Below are 24,173 nucleotides of genomic sequence, written 5' to 3' on the forward strand. Positions count from 1 at the left end.
TACAGGGTGATTCCATAATTTATTCCTCAGAATTGAGTGAGTCCATATTTTTTTCCCTCTGCTTTGTCTAAAAAAGTAACCATTACTGACTGCCACAATTATTTTTCCTGATTTCTTATAGTGTTTCTTAAAGCCAGAAAGTTGCCATTTGAAATGACTTTAGTTTTGTGTCATGTCTGTGATCTGCTTTTTTTCTACAAAATTAAACAACTGAATGAACATCCTCCGAGGCCGGTGATTCCATAATTATTGCCAGGGGTTGTATATTCAGGAGAGTTTTAGGCACAATATACAAGGAGTTTAATGCTGTTGTCCATGTGCAGCTGTTAAAGAGCAACCTCAAAAGACTGTCTCAATGCATTTTCCCTGTCGTGAAACTTTACCCATACACTGCAGCATGTGTCCAAACATAAAAACCGTCAAAATTAGTGCATTACTTTAAAACATATAGCTGATATTTCCACTTTATAAAACGCCAGTGCCCACCACTGCTATATATACCTTGCTAGTACTGGGTTGGACCCCCTTTTGCATTCAGAACTGCCTTAATTTTTCTTAGCATAGATTCAACAAGGTGTTGGAAACATTCCTCAGAGATATTTGTTCATATTGAGATGATAGCATCACGTAGTCGCCCATTCAACCAGTCTGCCCATTCTCCTCTGACCGCAACAAGGCATTTTCATCCACACAGCTGCTGCTCATTGGATGTCTTCTCATTTTAAGACCATCCTATGTAAACCCTAGAGATCGATGTGCATGAAAATCCCAGTAGATCAACAGTTTCTGAAATACTCAGACCAGTCCATCCGGCACCAACAACCATGCCATGTTCAAAGTCACGTAAATTCCCTTTCTTCCCTATTTTGATGTTCTGTGTGAACTTCAGCAAGTCATCTTCTCCAAGTCGAGATGCCTTAATGCATTGAGTTCCTGCTATGTGACTGGCTGATTACCTATTGTGTTAACAAGCAATTGAACAAGTGTACCTAATAAAGTAGCTGGTGAGTGTTTTCATACATATATACGTGTATATATAGCTGGAGATGGTTTAATTGAAATCAGTGTATTTGCTTTGGAGAAATTGATCAAAATATAAAAATAAATTAAAGCCCCATTTCACAATGCAAAAGAAAAATACATTTCCAGAGCTATAAATGGATTGTAATCAACACTGAAATTTGATGGGTTCATTATTGTGGATTTCAGTGAAGAATGGATTAAAAAAAAAATTCTTCAATAATCCAAACAGACAAAGCCAGCAAACACATAATGTCCATTATTTTCTGTTACTATTATTAAGTGCTTTGTGGATTTTGCACAATTTGAGCAATGACAAGGTGACGTAGTATTCCAGGAATGAAATTGTAATCCTGTCCAGTTATACATCTATGCTGGGGCCTTTTTTTAAATATGTAATTATCTGACAGATAATTTAAATTGGGTTCTGTTGTCTTGTGATTGCCCTATAGAGGGGACCCATCAGAGCTGATTAGATTCATTCAGGACGATAGTCCACGATGATGGTTCTGCCTGTTTTTTTAGGCGATACACATAAACACAGACAAGGGCCATTGTTGGAAATTATTCAGATCAGTGGTACAAAGGAACTATTTAAAAAATAATTTTGCGACGTGCATTTCACTCTGCAAGGTGGTTGGATTTCTCTTTATTAGTCAAGAGAGTGCTGTGGGCATAACAAATTAAATCAATCACAGCAGTACCTGCCTTCCTTTCAGGCACAAATGAGCCAAGTGTTTGAAGTCGGGCCATTCATAATCTGCGCACAGAGAAGTGAAAAGTTTTGAGGACCTGCATGAACAGTGTGTGGGTTGAATTAGCTGGCAAAATCTGGAAGTTGCTGCAACAGTGGAAATAGCATGTAAATATTACATCTTGTAACATCTGCTGCATTCACAATATGTGAAAATTGCTCAGTGAAAACTGTGCATGGCTATGCATGCACTGTAGATGCACCTATTTCAGTCTTTGAGATGGGCCTCACATGCAAATTCCTGAATGAGTGGAAATACTGAAACCTGTCACCTGCATCACTTTTTAAGGAAAGGTAAGAACTGTTCAGCCTACATCTTTAACTGGAAATTTGCTGTGTGCTATGTTGTGCATGCTATCATGCGCTGTGACAGAGATGGAGCACAAAGAAGGAGCTTCTTTCCTGTTAACGCTGGAGGGTGTGATTAGTGCTTGTAATGTGCTTTGTATCAAAGAACAGGTTGTTAAGCATGTTCAAGTGGTGTTATCAGCAGTCTTTAAAATGTGGACTGCTTGTAAAAACTAATGCTGCATTTACACATAACGACGACAAGTCACAAATGTCACGAAGTATACATTCTTGGCCGCTGATCACGAATGTGATTTGAGGCAGAGGCATCAGATGTCCTCAGGAACTGCTACAACCTGTTGCCACGCATTATGATTAATGGCACGTGTTATCAGGAACCATTATGCACGGTCAAGAATAATGTTCCATGCTGTTGCATGTAACAGCACATGGTTACGTTCTCACGTTGTGAATGAGACGAATTGTCTTCACGCACACACCCATATTTATCAATCAGCTTCTGAAAAATTCAGATCACTCCAGTTTGCTCCTCAAAATCCACAGCAGAAGAACTTTGTGATTGCATGCTTAGTTGGGCTCTCTGCCATGGATTAGCACAGAGAGGAGGAGATGGAGAGAGCCAGATGTGTAGCTCCACGCAGCTCTTGTCACACGCATTTTCCGAAACATCAGGCGCAGCAGCAGGTGGGACACCTGCAGCAGTGCACTGATGAGCATTGGAACAACTTTTAGCCGACTTGGCATCACTGTCCTTCAGCAATGAAACTGAATGCGGTGCAGCAGGGTTTAATTGTGCACACGTCAGAGAAGAATGCTGTCATGCTCTATTAAGGATCACCACTAATCAAGAAGGATCAACACTCTCAGTTGCGACCTCCACGACATGAGGCGAAATGAGGGTGGTGCATGACATTTGTGGAAGATTTTTGAACAGCCCCACGAAAAATATCACGCACCAACACACACTATTAAGAAATCTATTCAGATGCGTTAAGTCATGCTAAGAATGTCAGGAATGTGCCAAGAATGACACAAATATGACATATGTAACGCGTCCTGCCTATGTATAAACGCAGCATAAATCCCACTGTTTTCCCCTTGCCCATCCCCCAGCATTGAGGGGAAAAAAAGCAGCCTAAATGTACCTTAACACTTGCACGAATTTGATCCGTGCACTGTTATATAGTCTGCCGTACCACAAAGAAAACTTGTAAACCGTTGTAAACTCTGCACGGCTGCGTGCAAGTACGCAAAGAAAATTTAGAAATGTTCAAAATCTCTGGCACACACTAATTTTGTGAACTACACGTGAACATTGTGGAGACTTTCAAGTCTAGACTTAAGACATCTATTCTCCCTCTCGTATGGCTATCATACTGGCATAGTATGGAACTATCCTTCCTATCCTTTTAAGGTAATTTTATAAGCAACGGAACAAGTCTTGGCCTCAACTTTATCTAAATGTTGGGTCTGTGAGTGAAGCTTAAGGCTAGCAGCCAGCAATCACCTTAGTAATTTCTCTATTTTCATGTTGATTTACTGCAGATGAATTATACCTTAGGTGTAGTTTTTCTGCTCTTTTACTCTCTGGCCGAGGTACAAATGACAGATGGATCTGAACTGAAATGCTCAGGTGGACTGTGAGGTGGAAGGCCTGAGGCGGGTGCTGCATGATGCAGTCTGCATTTAAAGTGATCCTGTTGCGGGGACAGGCTCATTGACGGTGTGGATGACCCCTGCCTGTGGTGCTGACACCTGTGTGGACTTCTTATCATCTTTATATCATTATGTTGTTTGTTGTTTGTTTTCTATTTTCTGTTTCTTCAACTCTGTAAAACTTTGCAAAAAATATTGTAATTGTTCGAAAAGTCCTCTGTGATTCTGGAGCGATTAGAGGTAGTTTCATCAGCCAAATTCTGAGAGAAAATGATTAATCCGCTACTAAACAATTATTTTATGTCACGCAGCATCCAGCAGCACATAACGTATCATCCAGTGGAACACAACATGTCGCACTGGCACGACAAATTGCCCGGCAGTGTGGGGGTTAAATGTGTGCAAGTGTCAAGGTGCCTTAAGACTATGTAGAATTGAGAGTCTTTGGCGTTTTGTATTTTTCCACAAGTTTTAAATTCATTCATAACTTGTTTTCAAGTCAGTTTTTTTGTAGTGTGGTATGCTAATTTGGATCACTGTGTATACAAGCAGACTGTCAGTGCTTTGTGAATCTGCTAGTGCGAAACTTTCTGACTGCTGCTGCTCTTTAAATACTGTGATTACACTGCACTGGACTTTACACCAGATTTTTTTTCTGTTCTATGGTGTAGGTGGTTTCTGATTTCAAAAAGATAAATGCACCAGCTCTACACCTGACAACACGTCATTGTTAGACCAACATATCCACAGGAGCACAAATAAACTCAACACTTAGATAAAGTGGGTGCTGCTTGTGAAAACCACTGGGCATCAGGTGGAAACTAGCAATGATGTGTTGAGCTGTGCAACACTATGTGCCAGGTGGAAGATGATGTTGTAATAGTTAAATCATTTTACTGTTATGCATCTTTTCTGACCTCTTTGTCACATTAGCTACAAGTGACAGAGGCCAAGCAATAAGCTACCATTCATTTTATCATTGTGAGTGTTTTACAGCGACAAGAGACAACTGGTTGCTATGCCGCCAGTAGGGTTGCCAACCGTCCCTTGAAAAACGGAATTGTCCCTTATTTGGAAATAAAAGTGTGCGTTCCGTATTGACCTGAAACGGGATGCAGTTTGTCCCGTATTTCTGTGAGAATCAAAAAGTCTGTAAAATGTCAATGGAATTGACTGGCGCTTTATATGGAAACTTACGGTAAATATGATCCCAGCCTTTCTCCTGCTCTTCACCAATGAGCTGACAGACACGAGTTGATGATACAGAATCACTCTTATCTCATTGGTTGAGGGACATCTGCTCGCAAGAAGATCCCGGACGAGAATCATGAGCCGACGGCGGTCGTCGGACGACCATAACAAAGTAGCATGGCTGATACCGACACAGACACCGACACTGGCACTGCAGACACGCCTACGAACAGCAATGTCTGTAACGTCGTTACTCCTCCTCGAAAAAACAAAACAAAAAAGAAAACAAAAGTACATGGGCAAATGGGAAAAGGAAAATGGCTGGGTGGAAAAGATGCGCGACAACAGCTATAAGTATTGTAAGTATTGTTTACTTTTTCAGACTTTCACTGTTACATTGTTTTGGATGATATTTTTTCTGTTAATTTATACACTTTTAAGTTAAGCAATAACACGATAAAGATTTTAAAGAAATTTTTTTATATACTTTGAAGCAGGACAGGATGCTCATATTGAAATTGTGAGTGAAAATTTATTTTGCACTAAAAATAAATTGCTAAATAATAATTTGTTTTCCGCATGTTCATATCATAACAAATGCATGTGTGCATCTACTTAAATTCAGGGTCAATAGTCAAATGGTTAAAAATCGTTTCACACACACGCTGGGAAGGGTGAAGGCAATGGTCAGTTGGCCGGTCCATGGAAATAGAGACTGGAATGGACGTCACGTGACTAGCGGCGTGCCCCACGGCGGCCATTACTGAGGGTGGAGAGAGACCTTGATCCTGTTAAACAGAAGCGATATGAGGAGAAAAAGGCAGCCAGTGCTTCATCATCAACTGCACGAACCACAAAAACAAATTCTCCAATACTAAAATGAACTGTACAAGAGCCTTAATGTAATTATGTAAATCAGAAGTGCCTGACTCCGTGGTATAACTCACAAACTCGCAGCTTAAAGCAGATAACCCGTAAGTTGGAGAGGAAATGACGTCTCACTAATTTAGAAGATCTTCACTTAGCCTGGAAAAAGAGTCTGTTGCTCTATAAAAAAGCCCTCCATAAAGCTAGGACATCTTACTACTCATCACTAATTGAAGAAAATAAGAACAACCCCAGGTTTCTTTTCAGCACTGTAGCCAGGCTGACAAAGAGTCAGAGCTCTATTGAGCTGAGTATTCCTTTAACTTTAACTAGTAATGACTTCATGACTTTCTTTGCTAATAAAATTTTAACTATTAGAGAAAAAATTATTCATAACCATCCCAAAGACGTATCGTTATCTTTCTCTCAGATTGTTCTGTCTGAGTTATTTTCATTAGTTACTTCATCCAAACCATCAACATGTCTATTAGACCCCATTCCTACCAGGCTGCTCAAGGAAGCCCTACCATTATTTAATGCTTTGATCTTAAATATGATCAATCTATCTTTATTAGTTGGTTATGTACCACAGGCTTTTAAGGTGGCAGTAATTAAACCATTACTTAAAAAGCCATCACTTGACCCAGCTATCTTAGCTAATTATAGGCCAATCTCCAACCTTCCTTTTCTCTCAAAAATTCTTGAAAGGGTAGTTGTAAAACAGCTAACTGATCATCTACAGAGGAATGGTCTATTTGAAGAGTTTCAGTCAGGTTTTAGAATTCATCATAGTACAGAAACAGCATTAGTGAAGGTTACAAATGATCTTCTTATGGCCTCAGACAGTGGACTCATCTCTGTGCTTGTTCTGTTAGATCTCAGTGCTGCTTTTGATACTGTTGACCATAAAAATTTATTACAGAGATTAGAGCATGCCATAGGTATTAAAGGCACTGCGCTGCGGTGGTTTGAATCATATTTATCTAATAGATTACAATTTGTTACGCAGATGATACCCAGCTTTATCTATCCATGAAGCCAGAGGACACACACCAATTAGCTAAACTGCAGGATTGTCTTACAGACATAAAGACATGGATGACCTCTAATTTCTTGCTTTTAAACTCAGATAAAACTGAAGTTATTGTACTTGGCCCCACAAATCTTAGAAACATGGTGTCTAACCAGATCCTTACTCTGGATGGCATTACCCTGACCTCTAGTAATACTGTGAGAAATCTTGGAGTCATTTTTGATCAGGATATGTCATTCAAAGTGCATATTAAACAAATATGTAGGACTGCTTCTTTGCATTTACGCAATATCTCTAAAATTAGAAAGGTCTTGTCTCAGAGTGATGCTGAAAAACTAATTCATGCATTTATTTCCTCTAGGCTGGACTATTGTAATTCATTATTATCAGGTTGTCCTAAAAGTTCCCTGAAAAGCCTTCAGTTAATTCAAAATGCTGCAGCTAGAGTACTAACGGGGACTAGAAGGAGAGAGCATATCTCACCCATATTGGCCTCTCTTCATTGGCTTCCTGTTAATTCTAGAATAGAATTTAAAATTCTTCTTCTTACTTATAAGGTTTTGAATAATCAGGTCCCATCTTATCTTAGGGACCTCATAGTACCATATCACCCCAATAGAGCGCTTCGCTCTCAGACTGCAGGCTTACTTGTAGTTCCTAGGGTTTGTAAGAGTAGAATGGGAGGCAGAGCCTTCAGCTTTCAGGCTCCTCTCCTGTGGAACCAGCTCCCAATTCGGATCAGGGAGACAGACACCCTCTGAACTTTTAAGATTAGGCTTAAAACTTTCCTTTTTGCTAAAGCTTATAGTTAGGGCTGGATCAGGTGACCCTGAACCATCCCTTAGTTATGCTGCTATAGACTTAGACTGCTGGGGGGTTCCCATAATGCACTGAGTGTTTCTTTCTCTTTTTGCTCTGTATGCACCACTCTGCATTTAATCATTAGTGATTGATCTCTGCTCCCCTCCACAGCATGTCTTTTTCCTGGTTCTCTCCCTCAGCCCCAACCAGTCCCAGCAGAAGACTGCCCCTCCCTGAGCCTGGTTCTGCTGGAGGTTTCTTCCTGTTAAAAGGGAGTTTTTCCTTCCCACTGTCGCCAAGTGCTTGCTCACAGGGGGTCGTTTTGACCATTGGGGTTTTTACGTAATTATTGTATGGCCTTGCCTTACAATATAAAGTGCCTTGGGGCAACTGTTTGTTGTGATTTGGCGCTATATAAATAAAATTGATTGATTGATTGTCAATATACTGAGACTATAACTCAACGCCATAAGTTCTTTTCATTAAGCTGCGTTCACATGCGGAAACAAAAATGTTTAAATATATTTATGTATATATACTTGCAGCTGTTGTTTAATATGATATGTACATGGTGGTCACAGGAGACATTTAAATTTGAACAGTGTGGTTGGAGGGGATGGAAGAGGTACTTTTTACCCTGACTGAGGGTCAAAAGTCATAAATTCTGAATGGCTTTATATCTACTTGTAATAAAATGTTAGTAAAAATCATATATATGTTGTTGTCATTAAAAGTCTAGCAATAATATTACAGTGGAAAAAGCAGCAAGATAAATGAGCACAATGGCAAGGCATACTTCAGATTAATATTTTAATACATAAGGATTGTTTATCCAGACATGTATGGGTTCGTTAGACCTTTTAATTAGCATGAATACAACTTACAAGTGTCATTTATAAAAATCCATCGAGAATTATGATGACAGGAAAAAAAAAATCACAGTAAATGAACAGAATGGAATATTTTCCACAAATTTCCACACTTTACATAAAACATTTTTTTCTACCTAGACATGTATGGGTTCATTAGAAAGAGCAATTAAAGGGCTTTAAAACAAGCCTACTTGTTGGGGAAAGTGTAGTGACACGGACCCACAACAGGGGGCGCAAATGAACGGTCAATAGATGAGCCAAAAGGTAACAATTTAATGTTGTGAATGTGCACAACGATGATACAGACAATCACAGAATCTGACAGCAGTCAATACACCAAGGTGACGTGTGGGCAGGCTCGAGGATAGAAGACGTCTGTCCTGAGAAGAGCCGGAACCACACGATTTCCACCGCCACAGAACCCGGAGAATACTGGAGCTGCCAAGTCCCGAATTCCCAGGTGATCACCGTCCCCGACTGTCGGATCTGGTACTGCTGGCGAGGAGCACAAACAGTGAGATGTGGGTGTGTGCACACCCAGTAACAAAAACAGTCAGAAGGTGGAAAGTCACCTCCACCTCTAATCACACACACGTGCAGCTCCTGTCTAACCACTTATCTGGTTGGGGTGTGAAGCGAAGCCGTCGCTGATCACACCAAACGCCAATCCCACAGATAAGGAAACACTTACAGGAAAACGGCTGCAAAGAAGTTCAGACTATTAGTCAGTGTTTTCAGTTTAGCAGAGAATTACCTTCACAGGTAGATGCTATCTCGGCAGCGAGGTGGAGATGACATCCGGCTTTTATGGAGTGATGAAATGAAGATGGGTGACAGCTGTCATGAGTTGATGTGTGACAGCTGTCACTCCCGGTTGTGTCCGTGGCGGCAGCGCCCTCTCGTGCCTGAAGCCCGGACTTCAGGCAGAGTGCCCTCTGGTGGTGGGCCAGCAGTACCTCCTCTTCTGGCGGCCCACACAACACTACTTTTATTAAAATCTGTTAACAAATAGCGACAATAAAGCGAGAAAAGCAGCACAGTTTGTCGTAATTTCCCCAAATTTCTGCATTTTACATAAAAGTTTTTTTTTCACCCACACATGCATAGGTGCATTGGAAAGAGCTGTCAAAGGGCTTTGAAACAAGCCTACATTTATTAAAATCCATTAAGAAATAGTGACACTAGTACAAAAAAAGCGGTCAGTTTATTATTGATGAGCTGCACATTTCCACCCTTAGTAATGGCGCCTTCTTGTCCTGAGTGACGCTAATAAATAGAGGCGCGCACGTCCATTCCAGTCTATATTTCCATGGGCCGGTCAGCCCTGCCAGTGAGGTGTCCCTTATTTATTTTTCAGAGTTGGCAACCCTAGCCGCCAGGTAGAGGGGCCACAACAGAGAAGCGGTCCATTATATGCAAATGCTGATAAATGTGAAACAGTGACTGCCAAGTGATGGCAGTGTGACATATATTGGCTTCTAGCTTGAACAACATAATCCAACATGGTGGAGAAAAAAAAAGCTTCGAAACAGCTGTATTTCTCTAGCTGTACTGGCATTTTTTTTTTTCAGAAATTTTATAAATGTTAGCAAGAAATATTCTAAATCTAAAAGTGTTGTTTATGTAACCAGATAATACCTCTGAAATTATTTAAAAGACAGTTCAGAGAGAGGTTAGCATGCTAACTAGCGATACAGGAACGTCACTGTGAAGGACACTGGAATGAAACAAATCAATTAAACTTTAGTTCGTCAAGCATTGTGTAAAACTTCATAATGATGGTGTCAGGTTTCTCCCTCATTTATAATTTATATTTGCACAGTAACAGCAAGTAACCATGAGCTGGCCACACCCCAAGACTGCCCCTCAAGTGACAAATGCCAACTGCTTGTCGCTCCCATTTGTAGCTAATTTGACCATAGCTTGACAGTTTATATAGTAACATGCATAGTATAGTTTATATAGTAACATAAAACTGGCTCCTCTCAACTGTACTGAACAATTGTGAGACATAATTTAGAAATATTTAGAAAGCTTATTTAAAATTATAATTTGTATATTTTTAATTTGTTGTCCTCCCAACCCTCTATATTCAGCATTCACAAAGTCTCAGCCTTGTTTCTCCCCAGACACATTAAACCACTGCTAAAAGTAATGGAAATGTTTTCAGGTAATAACATTCCCATAACACCCTGTAATTTACTTGACAGGCAATCCCAGGTAGGACAGACAGACTATCGCAGCAGACAGAGTCTGAGTAGCCCTAGCCCTGGAGGAACAGAGATGGATCTGCTTGTGATGAGAGAGAAACCCCGGAGAGGCATCCGCAACAGTGGTTATGATGTAAGTCACATGAAAACACACTTATCCCTGCCAGCCAACTATATAGATGGAGCAGAGCAAGTACCTCAGGGGAATAAGGAGCTAGGCTACCTAAATCTAGGCCTCGGTTCAGTTCCCTATCGCAATTGCTGCCTATGTCCTTGGAGAAAACATTTGTGGCCTGATTTACTAAAGGTTTGCATGTGTAAAAATGCACGCAAACATAATTACATTTGGAAATACACCTGCGTACTGAGTCAGTGCGCAACAAGGATTGCATTTGTCAAATGTGCAAAATAGTGTGTATTGTCAATTTATTGTGGGAGGAAACATAGAAATAGGCAAGGTTTTGTAGTAATGAACCCAAGAATGCAGACAAGGAGACCACACAGTGATGTGAAAGAAAAATATTGTACCAGATAAGGAGTGCAGTCCACGGATGAAGTCCAAACAGTCAAATTACAGGAGACAGTAAGTCTGAGGCAGGAGGGACTTGAGGGAACACAACGAGAGCAAGAAGCTACAAACACTGACTGAGGACACAAATACAGGGTGTGGTGAAGAAATAATTTGGCAATACCTAAACAGCGGTGAACATCTTAAGTACAGATGCAGGTGAGGAGATGAGCGACAGGTGGTGTGATTCGAATATGAAACAGCTGTGAAGGACCACAGGTGATAAGGACACGCCTATAAACACAGACAAGACAACAAAGTGCCGACTGGACCAACAGCTAAAAAAGAGTGAATGTCTAAAGACAAACAGTAACTACAACATAAATCTGTGAAGTGAAAACTAAAGAAAAACTACAAAACTGGCTAAAGTATATAAGAACCCACAGTGTAACCTGGATGAATGTCTAATAATAAACCTAAAATTACTACTACGAAGACTGGAAACCAAAGGAGCACCAAAAGCACAACTAAAGTATAATGTGACCAACAACATTCAACAAACAGGATGCCGTACAGGGGACATGACGTGGAACACAAGTTTTCACATACAGCATGATTTATAAAGGTCAAAAGGTGGAAACGGGGCTGTCGGCATACACTAGATAATCAAGGTGTGACAGCTGCTTTAATTTATTAGATGTACGACAGTGTGTGCCAACATTTTTAATACAGTCAGCATACGCACGTTAAATCGTCAAGGTGTGACAGGGCCTTAATGCACTCAGCCACCATGGCCTGTGTGCACGTTCACCATGCAAGACTCTATCGATGAAACAGCATGTTGAATCTTGTTTAAAGTTTGCCGCACAACATGAAGACAAGCCTGTGAAATACTGGGAGAATATAGTCTGGTCAGATGAGATCAAAATTGGATGCCATAATGATCGAGGGGTGCACAGAAATTCTGCAGGTGAGAAATGAAAGTTTTTGAGTTACCGTATCTGTGGTCACCATATTTATAATCATACACTAATAATTTTTGACATTATAGCTACTTGAAATCGAGGAGTGCTCCTGTGCTCACCCTGTATCGTGGACCTCCAGCAGTGCCGAACTACTTGACTGGATTGTTTATTAATACAGACATGGCAGAGTGCAGATTCACATTTACTAAATCAACAAGCTCAGTTCTGCTGCTGATCTTAATTGGATCAAACAGTACCAAGTGCATCCAGATGGCATTTTCCAGAAAATGAGAGTAACATGAAACAGCCTCTTTGAGCTCAGTCAGCACCCTGTCAACAAACTGGCTGTGAGGACGTCCAGAGTCATTACACAACTCGCTTCTCACTTTTCCTGATAAGTCATTGATACCAAGTTTAATTTGTTCGTATTTGATTGCTGTGGCTCCCCCCCAGTGGGTGCTGCTACTGCAGATTCACCAACATAAACCATTCACAGAAAATGATGAGAAACCCTGTGGGCCTCATTTAAAAAGATTCATTCATTCTGCAGTGCAGTTGCTCAAGCTGTTCTGTTACTATGGATTAGAAGTCGAAGTTGTGTGTTGAATGAGCGCTCATATGTACGTGTTTGTGTGTACGTCTTAGACTGAGCCGGAGATCATTGAGGAGACGAACGTTGACCGTCTAATGGGGCAGAGGGTGTTTATGTACGGGCGAGGGTTGAAAGGCCACTCTGAGACATCCACGCTGAGCTCACAGCCGTCCATTGATGAAGTGCGACAGCAGATGCACCTGCTGCTGGAGGAGGCATTCAGCTTGGCATCAGGGGGGCAGTCCACATCCGGAAGGCACTCTCACCACCATCACCCCGATTCGGATCATTACAGCCCCGTCCCGCCTCCCCTTCCATACGTAGACATTGTGACCAGCGCTCCCGGTACGATGAGCTGTGGAAGAGGAGGTCTGCAGTGGGTGCCTTCATATGGAGCAGATATGTATCAGTGCAGTCTGCCTAAACCAGTAAGTGACCTTATTTTTCCTAATAAAACTGCATTAGATCAGCAGTAATCCTAAATGCTTCTTATGATCTGTTTAAGGCCTTTCGCTTTACCCAACTCCCTGAGATGTCCATCAGATCTCCTCCTCCTCTACCACCTCGGACTGGGCCCCCTGCCGGGACCCCTTTACGACGGTAAAGCTGAATAAACCTCAGACCTGTGCACACACACACACTATCTGTAATGTGAAAATCCATTAGATTTTCCGCAATTACTCACATTCAAATTTTATATTCAGGGAATAGATATTCACTAGGTAATGTGCTGTGGCCAGGATGATTTTAGGCCTTGTATAAATTAGAATATTGAACTAGTGCATTGAGAAATGCCAGGAATGCTAATGAGGAATTCACTGTTGCACATGAAGTGTCTGCCCCCTAGTGGTACTAATTTATAATTTCACCAAACCCACATGACATGCCTTTTTATTTTGAACTTAGTTCCACTTCTGACTTGGGGCCTAAGGGCAGAAGCATTGGGACATCTGTCTCTGAAATGAAGAGTCAATATGAGAACAACCCATATGGGCCACTGTCCAGAGCAGCACTCACACCCATCACAACAGATCAGCCTGTGTCCAACTACTCAGGTCAGGGCTTGTAACAGATTTTATGCCAGCAAACGTTTTTAAGAGCAGTAATTGCTTCTTATTTGGGAGGCGTTTTTAGTCAAGGTCTGTGTCTCTGCTCTTCTCTGTAGGAAACCCAATAACAGCTGTCTATGCCATCCCAGCAACCAGGTCCAGTTACTCAGAATACTATGTATCCACACCGCCCACCTCGTACCATAGTCCGTCCTGGATGTCCTACCCTCCTGAACCTGAGGATGTGCCGCCGCAGTGGGCAGACGCTGTAAGGGAGCCTCATCTTTTAATCATACAGATCAGGGATATAGCCAAAAATATGAATTCTATTGAATTGTTCATCACATACAAAATCAACTACTATATTTTCTGGACTATATGTCACACCGCAGTATTCATTACATCTGTCCAAAATTGTATCATGAGGAGAAACAAACCGAACCCCTTTGAGCAAGCACTTGGCGACAGTGGGAAGGAAAAACTCCCTTTTAACAGGAAGAAACGTCCAGCAGAACCAGGCTCAGGGAGGGGCAGTCTTCTGCTGGGACTGGTTGGGGCTGAGGGGAGAGAATCAGGAAAAAGACCTGCTGTGGAAGAGAGCAGAGATCAATCACCAATGATTAAAAGCAGAGTGATGCATACAGAGCAAAAAGAGGTGAATAAAAAGAAACACTGGGTGCATCATGGGAAACCCCCCAGCAGTCTAAGTCTATAGCAGCATAACTAAGGGATGGTTCAGGGTCACCTGATCCAGCCCTAACTATAAGCTTTTTCAAAAAGGAAAGTTTTAAGCTTAATCTTAAAAGTAGAGAGGGTGTCTGTCTCCCTAATCCGAATTGGGAGCTGGTTCCACAGGAGAGGAGCCTGAAAGCTGAAGGCTCTGCCTCCCATTCTACTCTTACAAACCCTAGGAACTACAAGTAAGCCTGCAGTCTGAGAGCGAAGCGCTCTATTGGGGTGATATGGTACTATGAGGTCCCGAAGATAAGATGAGACCTGATTATTCAAAACCTTATAAGAAGAAGAATTTTAAATTCTACGAGGTCTGTGAGAAAAGTATCCGACCTTATTATTTTTTTCAAAAACCATATGGATTTGAATCACGTGTGATTGCGTCAGCCAAAGCTTGAACCTTCGTGCGTATGCGTGAGTTTTTTCACGCCTGTCGGTTGCGTCATTCGCCTGTGAGCAGGCTTTGTGTGAGCACTGGTCCACCCTCTCGTCGGATTTTTATTGCGAATAAATGTCTGAACGATTTGGAGCTTTGCTGCATCAATTTTTTTTCCAGAAACTGTGAGAGACCTCCAGGTGGACACCGTTCGAAAAATTAATATGGCTTTCAGGGACGATTTTATGGAGATTAAACAGATTGCGGAGTGTTACTGCCGCTTTAAGGACGGCCCACAACTGCTGAGAGCGTGGCGCGCTCCCAGTGCCGATCGACGTGCTCAGACCCCGCTGAAACAACCAGATCATTTCCAACGTGAAGGCATTGTTGATCCGGGAGGTCGTCTGACTTTCACAAAAAGGCAGGAGACATGGACATCAGCACTTTTTCGGCACATTCCACTGTTACAGGAGTTTTTTTTCATGGAAAAAGAAGCGGATGAATGCGCCACCGTGCCGCTCATGGCGCAGGACAAAACCACCTCGGTGTTGGTCTCACAGGACGGCTTTGAGATGGCTTTCAGACGGATTCCGGTTGCTTTCCAGTCGTGTGATTATCCGATTGTGATTGTGCATGAGCTGGACATGCCCCAACATGTCCTGTGAGGCTTCATCATGGCGTTGCTTTGCTTTCCATGACAAAAACTCCTGTAACAGTGGAATGTGCCGTTCATTTCTAAACTGGACGCTGTCTTGATGCGGTATGTCATCTGACTAGCACAGGAATTGTGAAAAGACGTGGACATCAGCACTTTTTCGGCACATTAAGACAGACGTGCGGAGGAGTTCTGCAATCACAATGCAATCACATGTAGGGATGGGTACCGAGAACCGGTTCCTTTCGGGTATCGTTAAGAAATGATTCGATCCACCGACATCAATAAGCTTTGTGCTTAATGATTCTGTTATCGATCCTTCAGAGTGGCCGTTGTTTTGGTGGGTGTTTGTCAGGAAAATGATCATTTCTCTACATTGATTACAGACCCTGCAGCGGGTCCTTAATCAACTTTTTTGCAGCTTGAACCTTGAACCAATCGAAGCGTAGTTCGCAGATTGAAGCAATGCTTCGGTCGATTGCTTCGTTTATTTCTTTCTTTCTTTCGCTTAATTTTCCCCCGCTAAAACCCTAAAGAGCATACATCTGTGAGTATTATTTACCTTTTCCATGTTAAACCAACCTGTTGTGGTCTTCTGAAACAGTTGATAGATGTATTTTATAACTTAAAAACGGGAGCGATGCTAACGCGTTAGCATGTCTATGGCATTTTCATTGTTAAAAGTTAGCATTTAGCAATTGCAGCCGTCATCACGTTCGGGTGCATTTCTTTTCAAATTGTAATATTCCTTAAATTTATTTTTGCTTATATATTAATAATCTAATGATTTTTATATACAATTTTAGAGAGACAAAAATAACCTGAATAGAAACACAACAGAAAATATAGCAACTAACATAAATAAATAAATACATACAGAAATAAATGTTTCCTGTGAACACCGAGTGACTCTTACACCTCCATTTCATCCCTGTCTTAAGTTTAATGACAGTTTGTTTCGGTCAAACCATATTTTCATTTTGTTAATTTTTTCAGTGATTTCCTCCAGAACTATCTGCCAAACTAGAAAACTGCTGCATCCTAGTAAGAGCAGAATACTACTGGAATGAATTTGAATAAGGAAAGTTGGGGTTTTTTCCCTCACCAAAATGGATGCTGCACTTACTGCAGTTTGTCTGGAATAGTCCCAGATTGCATTTCAGAGCTTCTAGAAATCAAACATTTTCGTGCGGGTGGTGTTGGGGGGTAATTTTGGGTTTCAGCTTTTTTGTTTTTGGTTCTTCACCATTTTTATCCCTGAATATGTCAATCGTGAGTCACTTTTGTGCAGATTAAAGTCACTAACTGGGACTCCTGTCTTGTTGCGAGAAAGAAACAAGAATCATCCTCCATTCTGTTCACACAGCTCCAAACGTTGCGCAGCTGTCTGACAAGTCAACATAGAATGATAGAATTCAGTCTGAATTAATAACTTCAAAGCGAAACACAGTTTTGTTTATTTTTATTTATGTCCAGAGATCAAGGATACAGTGACTAATTTCATATTTATTTACTTTAAGACTCAAGGAAATACATAGAAAACCTGTAAAGCCTACTTTTAGTACAAAATTCACGAGGTATTGATAAGGGAATCGATAAGGAATCGGATCGATAAGCAGAATCGATAATGGCATCGACATCGATAAAACCTTAGCAATACCCATCTCTAATCACACGTGATTCAAATTCATATGGTTTTTGAAAAAAATAATAAGGTCGGATACTTCTCACAGACCTCATATTCTGGAATTAACAGGGAGCCAATGAAGAGAGGCCAATATGGGTGAGATATGCTCTCTCCTTCTAGTCCCCCTCAGCACTCTAGCTGCAGCATTTTGAATTAACTGAAGGCTTTTCAGGGAACTTTTAGGACAACCTGATAATAATAAATTACAGTAGTCCAGCCTAGAAGAAATAAATGCATGAATTAGCTTTTCAGCATCACTCTGAGACAAGACCTTTCTAATTTTAGAGATATTGCGCAAATGCAAAAAAGCAGTCCTACATATTTGCTTAATATGCGCATTGAAGGACATATCCTGATCAAAAATGACTCCAAGATTTCTCACAGTATTACTGGAGGTCAGGGTAATGCCATCCAGAGTAAGGATCTGGTTAGACACCATGTTTCTAAGATTTGTGGGGCCAAGTACAATAACTTCAGTTTTGTCTAAATTTAAAAGCAGGAAATTAGAGGTCATCCATGTCTTTGTCTGAAAGACATTCCTGCAGTTTAACTAAATGGTGTGTGTCCTCTGGCTTCATGGATAGATAAAGCTGGCTATCATCTGCGTAACAATGAAAATTTAAGCAATGCTTTCTAATAACACTGCCTAAGGGAAGCATGTGTAAAGTGAATAAAATCAGTCCTAGCACAGAACCTTGTGGAACTCCATAAATAACCTTAGTCTGTGAAGAAGACTTCCCATTTACATGAACAAATTGTAATCTATTAGATAAATATAATTCAAACCACTGCAGCACAGTGCCTTTAATACCTATGGCATGCTCTAATCTCTAATAAAATTTTATGGTCAACAGTATCAAAAGCTGCACTGAGGACAAGCACAGAGATGAGTCCACTGTCTGAGGCCATAAGAAGATCATTTGTAACCTTCACTAATGCTGTTTCTGTACTATGATGAATTCTGAAACCTGACTGAAACTCTTCAAATAGACCACTCCTCTGCAGATGATCAGTTAGCTGTTTTACAACTACCCTTTCAAGAATTTTTGAGAGAAAAGGAAGGTTGGAGATTGGCCTATAATTAGCTAAGATAGCTGGGTCAAGTGATGGCTTTTTAAGTAATGGTTTAATTACTGCCACCTTAAAAGCCTGTGGTACATAGCTAACTAATAAAGATAGATTGATCATATTTAAGATCGAAGCATTAACTAATGGTAGGGCTTCCTTGAGCAGCCTGGTAGGAATGGGGTCTAATAGACATGTTGATGGTTTGGAGGAAGTAACTAATGAAAATAACTCAGACAGAACAATCGGAGAGAAAGAGTCTAGCCAGCATACCAGCATTACTGAAGGCAGCTGAACATAAAGATATGTCTTTGGGATGGTTATGAATAATTTTTCTCTAATAGTTAAAATTTTATTTGCAAAGAAAGTCATGAAGTCATTACTAGTTAAAGGAATACTTGGCTCAATAGAGCTCTGACTCTGTCAGCCTGGCTACAGCGCTGAAAGAAACCTGGGTTGTTCTTATTTTCTTCAATTAGTGATGAATAGTAAGGTGTCCTGGCTTTACGGAGGGCTTTTTTATAGAGCAACAGACTCTTTTTCCAGGTTAAATGAAGATCTTCTGAATTAGTGAGACGCCATTTCCTCTCCAGCTTACGGGTTATCTGCCTTAAGATGCGAGTTTGTGGGTTATACCAGGGAGTCAAGCATTTCTGATTTAAGGCTCTCTTTTTCAGAGGAGCTACAGCATCCAAAGTTGTGCTCAATGAGGATGTAAAGCTATTGACGAGATAATCTATCTCACTCAGAGTTTAGGTAGCTACTCTGCACTGTGTTGGTATATGGCATTGAAGAACATAACAAAGAAGGAATCATATCCTTAAACCTAGTTACAGCGCTTTCAGAAAGACTTCTACTGTAATGAAACTTATTCCCCACTGCCGGGTAGTCCATTAAAGTAAATGTAAATGTTATTAAGAAATGATCAGACAACAGGGGGTTTTCAGGGAATACTGTTAAGTCTTCAATTTCTATGCCATATGTCAGAACCAGATCTAAAGTGCGGTTAAAATGGTGGGTGGGCTCATTTACATTTTGAGCGAAGCCAACTGAATCTAATAATAGATTAAATGCAGTGTTGAGGCTGTCATTCTCAGCATCTATGTGGATGTTAAAATCACCCACTATAACTATCTTATCTGAGCTAAGCACTATAGCTTATGCAAATGGTCTGAAAATTCACGGAGAAACTCACAGTAATGACCAGGTGGACCATAGATAATAACAAATAAAACTGGTTTTTGAGACTTCCAATTTGGATGGACAAGACTAAGAGTCAAGCTTTCAAATGAATTAAAGCTCTGTCTGGGTTTTTGATTAATTAATAAGCTGGAGTGGAAGATTGCTGCTAATCCTCCTCCTTGACCTGTGCTTCGAGCATTCTGACAGTTAGTGTGACTCGGGGGTGTTGACTCATTTAAACTAACATAATCATCCTGCTGTAACCAGGTTTCTGTAAGGCAGAATAAATCAATATGTTGATCAATTATTATATCATTTACTAACAGGGACTTAGAAGAGATAGAGCTAATGTTTAATAGACCACATTTAACTGTTTTAGTCTGTGGTGCAGTTGAAGGTGCTATATTATTTTTTCTTTTTGAATTTTTATGCTTAAATAGATTTTTACTGGTTATTGGTGGTCTAGGAGCAGGCACCGTCTCTATGGGGATGGGGTATTGGGGGGATGGCAGGGGGAGAGAAGCTGCAGAGAGGTGTGTAAGACTACAACTCTGCTTTCTGGTCCTAACCCCGGATAATTTTAGTGACCTCCGATTGGCGTAACTGGGTGTCATTACTGCCGATGTGAATTACAATCTTACCAAATTTACGCTTAGCCTTAGCCAGCAGTTTCAAATTTCCTTCAGTGTCGCCTGCTCTGGCCCCCGGAAGACATTTGACTATGGTTGCTGGTATCGCTAACTTCACATTTCTCAAAACAGAGTCGCCAATAACCAGAGTTTGATCCTCAGTGGGTGTGTCGCCGAGTGGGGAAAACGGTTAGAGATGTGAACAGGTTGGTGGTGTACAGGGGGCTTCTGTTTAGAAGTATGCTTCTTCCTCACAGTCACCCAGCCGGCCTGCTTTCCCGGCTGCTCGGGATCTGCTGGGGGACAGCTAACGGCGGCTAAGCTACCTTGGTCTGCACCAACTACCGGGGCCTGGCTAGCTGTAGGATTTTCCAAGGTGCGGAGCCGAGTCTCCAATTCGTCCAGCCTGGCCTCCAAAGCTACGAACAAGCTACACTTATTACAAGTACCGTTACTGCTAAAGGAGGCCGAGGAATAACTAAACATTTCACACCCAGAGCAGAAACGTGGGGGAGAGACAGGAGAAGCCGCCGAGCTATTAGCTGCGCTAAGCTAGCAGATTCCTAAAAACACACAAAGTGAATAATGTGTGAATAATTTAGAGGTGATTCAGCAGAGGGAGTGCTTTAATTAAGGCACATGAAGATTACACTGTGAAATAAATCGTTATCTAGTTATCTAGATCAGTCTAACTATGCAGATTAAACGGCTAACAGATACAGCAAAACACCGCTGTGCTCCGGAACAGGAAGCGATACAATACCGCAGTGAGAGCCAACCACCAGTAGAGGCCAGTCCAGTTACTGTCCAGTCCAACCTTAATCACCCCCGACTCCCCCACTTCACTTTTAATTTTGTGCAGCCATCACGGAATGAATTAGAATAAATTTGTGCTGCTGTGATGAAAATGAGGCACTTTCGAGGCGTTAAGCCCTCCTTAGTTGCACTGGCTGTGTGTTTGGGGTCACTGTCATGCTGGAAGACCCAGCCATGACCCATCTTCAATGCTCTTACTGAGGGAAGGAGGTTGTTTGCCAGAATCTCGCAATACATGACCCCATCCATCCTCCCTTCAATACGGTACAGTCATCCTGTCCCCTTTGCAGAAGAGCACCCCCAGAGTATGATGTTTCCACCCCCATGCTTCACGGTTGGGATAGTTTTCTTGGGGTTATTCTCATCCTCTGAACATGGTAAGTGGAGTTGATTCCAAAAAGCTCTATTCTGGTGTCATCTGACCACATGACCTTCTCCCATGCCTCCGCTGGATCATCCAGATGGTCACTGGTGAACTTCAAACGGGCCTGGACATGTACTGGCTTGAGCAGGGGGACCTTGCTGCCCTGCAGGATTTTAAACCATGACAGCATCATGTGTTACTAATTTAATCTTTGTGACTGTGGTCACAGCTCTCTTCAGGTCATTGATCAGGTCCTCCTGTGTAGTTCTGAGCTTTCTCAGAATCATCCTTACCCCACAAAGTGAGATCTTGCATGGAATCCCAGACCGAGGGAGATTGACAGTCATCTTGTGTTTCTTCCACTTTCTAATAAATAATCATAACAGTTGTTGTCTTCTACCAAGCTGCTTGCCTGTTGTCCTGTAGTCCATCCCAGCTTTGTGCAAGTCTACAGTTTTGTCCCTGGTGTCCTTAGACAGCTCTTTGGTATTGGCCATGGCGGACAGGTTGGAGTGTGTGAACAGGTGTCTTTTATACAGGTAACAAGTTCAAACAGGTGCAATTCATACAGGTAAAGAGTGCAGAATAAGAGGGCTTCTTAAAGAAAAATTAACAGGTCTGTGAGAGCCAGAATTCTTGGTGGTTGGTAGGGGATCAAATACTTGAGTTTATAACTTCAACTTCCATTGCCTGGACAAAGGATAATAAAAAAATAATGTTGTTTATATCAACCCAGTCTCACAGCAGTTTGAGACTGGGTTACGAAAAGTACATTAATCTATGGGTTTGAGGTGGGGGCATGAAAATGGGGCAGTTTTCATGAAGGAGGCACAATTTAATTTTGTGATGGGGAAGAAAATGTGGGGTAACGGTGGGGGGGGGGGTCTGGGGGGTTATGGTTTGGGTTTGGGGGGGTAGACACTTGCACTATGGTTATGCTTAGAGTTAGGAGTTGGGGAGGATTAGAAATAGTAAATTTAAAAAAAAAGTGTCACGCAAATGGGGTGCTTTTCGTGACAGGGACACGGGGAAAAAAACGTGAGCAATTTCAGGATAAATACACTACCAGCCAAACCTTTAACTGGTACTGTACATTATTCTTCCAGAGCAGACACCCAACAAGGGGAATAAACACCCCCTTATCCAGAGCACATTGCCCAGGTTTTGGTTCCAGATGGCACAGGGAAGGAGAGGTGCATGGTCACTGACCAGAGTGATCATAATGAGATTAGTGCCTATGTTTTCAACCCATGATATTTTAAAATGATTCTTTACATGCTTAGACCCCGACATGCATCAAGCCTGCACCAGGCTGCCTTAAAGCAGAGCACAGTGTGGCAAAGACAGTTTGCTTTTAACACGTTCTGTTCAAATGAACGTACATCTGCTTTTTTGCTTTAACTGCTTTCACTTTGAAAGTGCTCTGCATCAAGGTTTACACAGGAGTTTTTACAAAAACATAACCACCCACCCAAACAATTCACTATGACAATAAATCTATATTTAACACTGTTATCTAAACTTTGCAATTAATCCATGGTTCATATGCATGTCCAACTGTGGGGGCGGTATGTTTGAATCACAAATCAATGGCCTGTTACACCCCTATTAGTTAATGTAGGGCAGTTTTGCCAATTTGAATTCTTTTATTCTGAGCTCTGATTGCTGTTCTTCTGCTGTTCCGTCTGCTGTGTTTTCCAGGTGCCCCTCCCAGGTTATGTAGAGGCTTTCCCTCATCCTCGCTACCCTCAGACAAACCCTCCTCGGCTCCCCCTGCAGTATAACCAGGCACTGGAGCAGCCACCTCCTACTTCGGGCACAGCATCCCAGCAAAGTCTGCCTCAGGTGGTAAAAGACATGGACAGCATGTCCCTGAGTAGCCTCTCCACGTCTGCATTGGTGGAGGCTATAAGGCAGGAGGTGGCCAAACTGGCAAAAAAGCAAAATGACATATTTGATTTCTAGCTCTGATCCCACCCTTTTGTGTCCATGAGATGATTGTGTGCCGTCTTCTACAGAAGCACGCTGCAGTGGTTCTCCTTCAACTAATTTTTGTACTGCAAGACAGACTTGTTCTTGTCTACCAACTGGTTTTTGTCTTTCATTAAACACACTATGTATGCTGGTGTTTTTGACCCTATCTTTAAAAAGCAGAAAAGTGATAGTGGGTTTGAAAGAAAAATATATTTGACTATATTCTGCTCATGTTTCAAACACCTCTGTGCATCACCTCTTTGTAGATATCACAACACAATCAAGGTGGAAAAGATTTTGTCCTCCCCAGAATTAGACATTCAGTTGTGAATTGGTACAGTATGATGAAAAAGAAGTTCTGTCGTCTGTATTGAAAGGACCAAGTAATTCCTAGAAAATGGTTTAGTATAGGCCACAGTGTATATGAGCATGTTCAACATATATCAGTTTTTATAAACCATTGTAACTTCAATAAGGTGGCCCCCATCAGTGTTGGTTCCTTCAAACTTTAAAGTATCATTGCCAGATTTCAGCATCGTTTTTCAAAAATTTCATCCGCAGCATCTCTGGTGTTAATTTGTATCTTGAAATCTCAGCTTTCTAATCAGCAAAGGGCATAAAGATGCCATAGTTGTGTTCAAAATAATAGCAGTTTAAAAAAGTGAGTAAAGCTCAAAATCCTTAAAATCGTTTTTATTTCCATACACACAAATGCAGTGGGAACACTGCACATTCGAATCCAAATCAAAACATGAAGAAAACTTTGTCAAATTTGTTATTACTTTATAGAAAGTGAAGAAAAAGGAAAGGGCTGTTCAAAAAAATAGCAGTCTCTAAACTTTATATTTGACATGTGTTGTGCTTAT

At 41.3% G+C, this 24,173-nt stretch overlaps 1 protein-coding gene across 1 annotated transcript in view; it reads left to right on the forward strand.

Moving 5' to 3' along the window:
* kiaa1549lb (KIAA1549-like b) overlaps positions 1-23,520 on the forward strand; it is a 290,305-nt gene extending 266,785 nt beyond the window's left edge. Inside the window, exons 17-22 of the mRNA XM_034188840.1 lie at positions 10,714-10,846; positions 12,832-13,206; positions 13,284-13,378; positions 13,685-13,833; positions 13,944-14,095; positions 23,035-23,520. Of these exons, the coding sequence (XP_034044731.1) occupies positions 10,714-10,846; positions 12,832-13,206; positions 13,284-13,378; positions 13,685-13,833; positions 13,944-14,095; positions 23,035-23,298 (1,168 nt within the window). The 3' untranslated portion in view covers positions 23,299-23,520. The remainder of the gene's footprint in view (positions 1-10,713; positions 10,847-12,831; positions 13,207-13,283; positions 13,379-13,684; positions 13,834-13,943; positions 14,096-23,034) is intronic.
* Positions 23,521-24,173: the final 653 nt, after the last annotated feature.

Source organism: Thalassophryne amazonica, chromosome 2 (genome assembly GCF_902500255.1).
Source record: "Thalassophryne amazonica chromosome 2, fThaAma1.1, whole genome shotgun sequence".
Taxonomy (NCBI): Eukaryota; Metazoa; Chordata; class Actinopteri; order Batrachoidiformes; family Batrachoididae; genus Thalassophryne; species Thalassophryne amazonica.